The 6,519-nt window shown below is 44.3% G+C and overlaps 1 protein-coding gene across 1 annotated transcript in view; it reads left to right on the top strand.

Moving 5' to 3' along the window:
* Nucleotides 1-45: 45 nt before the first annotated feature.
* The window catches only part of DKK3 (dickkopf WNT signaling pathway inhibitor 3), a 31,179-nt gene continuing 24,705 nt past the window's right edge, over nucleotides 46-6,519 (top strand). The window contains exons 1-3 of the mRNA XM_065066221.1: nucleotides 46-438; nucleotides 2,379-2,516; nucleotides 3,015-3,098. Of these exons, the coding sequence (XP_064922293.1) occupies nucleotides 61-438; nucleotides 2,379-2,516; nucleotides 3,015-3,098 (600 nt within the window). The 5' untranslated portion in view covers nucleotides 46-60. The remainder of the gene's footprint in view (nucleotides 439-2,378; nucleotides 2,517-3,014; nucleotides 3,099-6,519) is intronic.

The raw sequence follows: 6,519 nt of genomic DNA, 5'->3' as shown, positions 1-6,519 counted from the left end.
CCCTTTCCCTCAGCATCTCTCCCGCACCGCCCTCCCAAGTGTCATTCCCGCTCCCCGCGGATGAGTCTGTCTGCCCGGGGGCTGCGCCCCCTGTACCCGTCTCCAGCGGGGGCTGCGGGGGCCGGGCCAGGCCGGTGTGGGCCGGCGCTGCGGGAGGCTGCGGGGCCGGGCCGGCGCTGCGGAGCCGCCCGCTCCCGCCCCACCTCCGCCCGCCAGCCCGCACCGTTGAGGGGCAGCGGCGGGAGCGGCGCCACCGGGATGCGGCGCGGAGCGGGGCCGGGGCCGCGATGGCTGCTGCTGGCGGCCCTGCTCGGAAGCCTGTGCTGCGCCGCGGCGGGCGGCGGGCGGCGGCGGGCGGCCAGCCTGGGAGAGATGCTGCGGGAGGTGGAGGCGCTTATGGAGGACACGCAGCACAAGCTGCGCAACGCGGTGCAGGAGGTGAGGGGGAGGTGCGGGGGGGAGGGTGCGGGGGAACCCCGAGAGGTGGGGGGTCCCTTCCTCCCTCACCCCCGGGTCGGGCCGCACCGCACCTGCGGCACCGGCGTTTCAGCCGCCTTCGGCAACTCCCGTCAGCAGCCGCCTCTCCGCGACCCCCGGCGGGGCCGGGCCGATGCTGCCACAAAGAAGCCGTGGCCGCTGCCCGAGGCGGCGACCTCCGCGTTCTGGGCTGGGGGAGCGCGGAAATCCCCGGTGCTGCCGCCCTTCTCGGGGCGGGGAGGCGGGAGGTGCGGGTGCGGGGGAAGGTCTCTCCTCCGCTTCTGGCGCTGTTTTCTCCTCGCCGGTGGGTTTTCCCGCCCCGCACATCGGCCCCGCTGCTGCGCGGCCCCGGGCGCGCCGTGTGTGGGGGATCGCGCTGCAAAGGCACCTTCTTGCCGCGGTGCAGGCTCACAGGGAGCAAAAATGCGGGCGGATGGTCCGTCTGGATCCTGAAGTGAGAAAATAACAGTACGTGGCAAGGGGAGGAGTGCAGAGTGATTTTATTGTCTTTGTGCAGTGGGAACTAAGACACAAAAGGTTACCCCAAGCCAGGATTCAAAGGTGTAAGACAGTCCTGAAAACACGTGTGGAGAAGCAGGTTACTTTTGATGTAATTCCTTATCTTGATCTCACATTCTTTGCCCAGAATTGAACAGGACCTGTTTCAAAGCATCTACACCCCGAGCCATTGTCTCGTATCACAGTTAAAAGACCTGGTTCCTGCATTGCCATTACTTCTGTGCTTTTTACCCTTCATGCTGAGGATCTTTCTTCTAGGTTCTGTTTTCCTCTCATTTGAAAATATATAGTCCCAAAAATCCCTTTTACTGGCAGCCCACTGGGGAAACAAACCTTTGTTTGCTATAATTAAATAATTTCTGAACTTTTGCTGCCATCTGGACAGTCGCTGAAGTCTGCCTCTGTTATCCGCTTCATTTAGACTGCATAGACACTGAAACAAACTGTTGTTTGGGGCTTTTTTTTAAAGTATTCTTTATAATGCTCAAAGTAATCTTAGTTATAAATAAGGATGTAGTAAAAATTTCTGCCTGTTTTACTCTAGCCAGCTCTGGATTGAGGAGTGGTCTGTATACAGCAAGAAATGAGGATTGTCTGAACTGCATTGTAGCTGATAAATGCTTTACACTTACAAAGCTTTGCAGCTGTCATTTAAAATAAACAGACACACCAGAAAGACAAATTTTGTCTTGGGGAAACATTCTGTTGTTCAGCCTGACTAAACTTGTGACCTCCCAGCTCTGTTACGGCAGTTGGAAATAGGAAAGGGATGCAACATTCAGAGTTTGTGTTGTTTACGAGATCCGTGCCCTTTAGTTAAGCTTACTCCGTTTTCTGATTCAGAGAGCACCCCTGTTCTGTGCTGAGTCTTCGTCTGGCAAAGAAAGACAGCGGGAACTGAAACAGAGAATGAAAGTCTGGATGCGCGATGGTGATCAAGAGGACTCCTGCTGTTGACTGCAAGGGGCTTTGGCTACGGCTCTGTCCTGCCAGAGTATTTTCTCTTCTTTGTCAGATGGGAAAATCTGTCTTAAGTGTTCAGTGGTTTTCTGGGAAAATAGAAAGCTGGGATTGACAGGCATCAGCCTGTGCAGATACCAGATTGCCATGACTTCTCGCACAGCTTTTCCTCACAGGGACTGACTTTGGCTTAGGTAGTCCAGAGCTCAAGGGTTTAACTCTTCAGTGTTTCTCTAATCCATTAAAAGAGCTGCTGTGGTCGCTGGCTGAAACGGCTGAGTAAGCATTCCTGTACAGGAGCATCTGTACTAACAGCTTCATCTAATTAAACAGGACATTGCTGGGGACTGCACGAGAAGGGTTGCTTGTTCTTTTTTCTGTAATTGTTGCCAATATTCAGTTGGTTTATTTAAATTTGGCAGATGGAAGCTGAAGAGGAAGGGGCAAAAAAACTGTCGGAAGTAAACTTTGAAGACTTACCTCCCAACTACCATAATGAGTCCAACACGGAAACCAGGATTGGTAATAAAACTCTTCAGACGCATCAAGAAATTGATAAGGTATGAGAAAACATGTACAGCAAGCTTCTGGCTCTGACAAAACCTTTTCTGCAAAAACAGAACAAATTTTGCATGTTTTGGGGAGCAATAAGATAATTTGGAGCATAAACTTCCGTGATGATAATTACTTTGGGGTTTTATTGTATCCTATTTGCTTGTCTAATGACTGTGTAGGGTACATGTCATAAAAGGTTAAAGTGAAAGAACAATTTATTTTTAAAAAAGTACGTGCTAAAAATAGAGCACAGGTACAGCTATTACATGGGTCATAAAGGAATGACCGTTTCCCACTCAGTGACATTTTAAATAAGTAAAGAGGTAGGTATCATCTACTTTTTCCCCCCAGATTAGGATTTTATATGAGTGACAGCAAAATGGGAATAAAAGAAGGGGGTAAGGGTGCATTAATTGTTGCAGAACTTTATTATTCCAGGACTGAGAGTAGCAAAAGACTAATAAAAAAATGTAATATGATATTTTGTTCTTTTGCCTCATCAGGTTACAGATAACAAAACTGGATCAACAGTTTTTTCTGAGACAGTTATTACATCTATAAAAGATGGAGAAAACAGAAGAAATCATGTAAGTGAACACATTTTCCTCTTGAGAATTAAACAAATGCTTTGGGCTCGTCATTCAGAAGAAGGTGTTATAGTTCACCTAGCAACATTTCTGAATGCTTTAAAACACAAAACCATTATGGGTAAGCAGTCAAAAAATGTCTTTTTTTTTTTTTAATTAGTTTAACTTGGGAATATTCTATTATGGATTGGGAGCAGAGTTTCAATGTTGTGGTTAACTGAGGTGCTTGATCTGAACATTCAGTTTGTCTGTCAGATATAAATATTGTACTCAAATAGCAAAGAGAGGCCTTTCTGGTAAGTGTGAGTAAACCCTTGGTATAACAGTGCTTCATGTAGGTCCCCTTTGTGCTTTTGGGTTTCATAAGAAAATTGCTTTACAGACTTTCAATGCTAGAAAATAAACCCCGAATTCTCTATTGTGAAGACTCTGTGGAACAATATATGGATTTTTTTGCTTTTCAGTCTAACGTAGTGATGGACAACTGGTTACAAAATATTGCTTTAAGGAGGGGAAGAAGGGCCAGATAATAAATCCCTTTCCCCTTTGGAAATATGGTTGTTTAAGGATTCTTGAAGAAGTTTAAAAGATCAAGAATATTCTTTACCTGAGTCTTGCAGACATGGGTACATTTGCTAAATATCACTAGTCCCATGAGAAATTCAGTGCATCTTTTCTGCTGTCATCCTCTGACTAAGTTTTCCCTCTTTCAGCTCATATTTTTATACTGCTATTAAAGTTGAGAAGGGCAAGTAGGAAAATAAAGTTGCTTGTGTGCGCTACACTTTTTGACCATTTGGCAAAACTTACAGATTTGGTGGTAAGTCAAGGCATAAAATAAATTGCAACTACAGTTTGGTTTTATAGAAAGTGTTAACATATTGTGCAATGCTTTTTAATAATGAAATAAGTGTAAAGATGGCAATTAAAATGTTTTGTGTTTTTTCCATGCAAATATGGTCCTGATCTTGAAAACCAATGTACAACGGCAAACCTTTCAATCTTCTTAGCATTGAGACACAACACAAGTGTTGTTTCATAATGTATTTGGCTTCCTTGTCATCTGTAGTCATTCTTCACAGCTGTAAAAAATATTTCCAAGTTAGCTTTCTCCAACAATCATACAAAGTTCCTTATAAGCTTTGTGTATCAAGTGACATTATCTGCATTTTCCATAAGGGAAGATTGCCTCACCAAGCCAGTGCTGCATCCAGAACCAATACTATTATTAGTCTTCAAGCTAAAGGATTTGAGGGCTGAATACAGATTTTGGTCAGACTTCATGGTGGCAGTCTTTATTCAGTTATGAAGTAGGCATAATGAGAGTTGCTCATGTTAACTCCTAATCATTTAATTCCTGGGATGCTTTATTCATCAACATCCTTACTGCAACAGCTGCTGAAACAAAACTGCATTTGTTAATGTTTATTTCCCCTCTCACACTCATTTTGAACTTTCAGCATGCCCGTGGTACAAATACCTTATTTAGAGGTTGCCAAGTTAGAGAAAAAGCTAAATGGGAAAAGCAACCAAAAGACGTATTTTGTTGTTATTTAAGGAGAGTGGGCAAACATGCATATATTAATTTGACTAAGAGATGCCTAACAGAAGTGAATCTGAAAAGACTTGAAAACTTTAGACATTAAGGAGGAATATGAATTATTTAGGGTACTACGAGGGTGAAGAACTATTGTAGGAGTAATGACATGAGACTGAGAACTGAAAAAATTGGGTTACTGCAAGAAAAATGTGCTGCCAAGGGAAGGTCTACCAAGTGGGAGGAAAAATCTGTGCAAATTAAAAAGCACTATTGATTAGATCTGTAAATTTAAGACAAAAATATTAGGAAAATGTAGTAGCAAACTTTACACTTGGCTCCTTTTTATATACATAAATTTTCCTAGTTGAAGCGTTGTGTGACATTGCGGGATGTCCCGGGCGCTCTCCGGCCCACAGGCTTCCCAGACCACTGTACGGTGGAAGAGTCATTTCTGCTTCTTTGCTGCTTATTTTAAACATTAGCAACAAAGTAATACATATATAAGGTATTGTATTCTCCAGGCAGATGTAAATGGAAAATTTGAAATCTGTTTGGAGATTATCTTGGTGGATCTCTAAGTACAGCCAGCATATGCTGTTCTGTAATGCTCATCCTTAATACCCATGAGTGATTCATCCTGCTGTGTAGTACAGTGCAACAAGAGGTTTGTATAATCGTAGCTGCACTTATTGTCAGTCATTTGGAAAGGACAATGTCAGCACATTTTGTTCTGGGGATGGGAGTTTGGCAGTGGAGGCTGTAGGGAGCCATTGCGAAGAGGACCTCAGTTCTGATGCTACTCCCGTAGCCTTCAGATTGGTGCCTCTTCAGAACAGCTCTTCTGTTTTTACTGTTCATCTGCTAGGTAAAAAATATAGGCACATACTATCACACTGTCTGTTTTATAGGGAGACTGAATACTGAAGAAGAGGTTTGGTTTGTAGGCTCACCTTATAAAAGTTAAGGATTCCCAGAGCTCCTGCTCTTTAGGTACGAAATTGGATGGTAAATATAGGAATTCATCAAACACCTCAGCAAACCACCTGCTCTGAAATGTGAACTTTGTGTCATTGGTTACTTCAGTAATCAGTAATAACTGGAACTCTACAACAGTCAGTTCACTTTTTGTCTGTGAGCTGAGTTAAAAGCCACTTGAGATCACTGAACGTTTTTCCAGTGATATTTTGGGGCTTTGATACATGATGCCAAAGCCTCACGGGTAGGCAAAGATGTGTCTTGTGATGGGTCTTTGTTGCAATAATAAATCCACATACTGGCTGGCATGAAATTAAGCACTGCAGAAGCAGCTTCATGGGAAAGAGGTTGTATCTGCTTTTTAAATCACAGCGCCTGTGCCACCAGTCTGTCCTCCTGCAAACAGGTACAAACGCACACTACATAGCGCATATAAATATATATGTGTATACACGTATATAGTGCAGATACACTATTACAGAAACATAAGGCATAATCTTCCCTTCCCACACACTTTTCCCTGTCAGGCAGTATTGCTTCTTGGCTTTGCATCACAGAACTATTCCCTTTAGACTGCGTTGTTTGTTGCTGAGTGGCTTACTTGTCAGTATTTTGATGGCCAGAAGACTATCAGTATTTTAAGTCTCCAGAAGAAGAATTGGGCTGCTTACCATTTGTGGCAACGCAATCCGGTTCTTCAGAGGTGCTGCATTATTGGGAGGTGCCGTTTACATTCCCAGACTAACATTCACTTTCTCAGATGTCAGTGAGGACTGACAGTCACCAGCATAGCTGTCAGGCTTTGATCCAACACTCCTGTCTCTTTAAAGAGACCAAACAGAGGCGAGAGGTAGCTGGATGTGTGTTTTTATGTCTGTGCAGGCTTTTACATCCACTTGCTCCTGT

Source organism: Columba livia, chromosome 5 (assembly GCF_036013475.1).
Source record: "Columba livia isolate bColLiv1 breed racing homer chromosome 5, bColLiv1.pat.W.v2, whole genome shotgun sequence".
In the NCBI taxonomy this organism is placed as follows: domain Eukaryota; kingdom Metazoa; phylum Chordata; class Aves; order Columbiformes; family Columbidae; genus Columba; species Columba livia.
The sequence above is the reverse complement of the archived record's forward strand: the minus strand, read 5'-3'. Positions and strand labels throughout refer to the sequence as shown.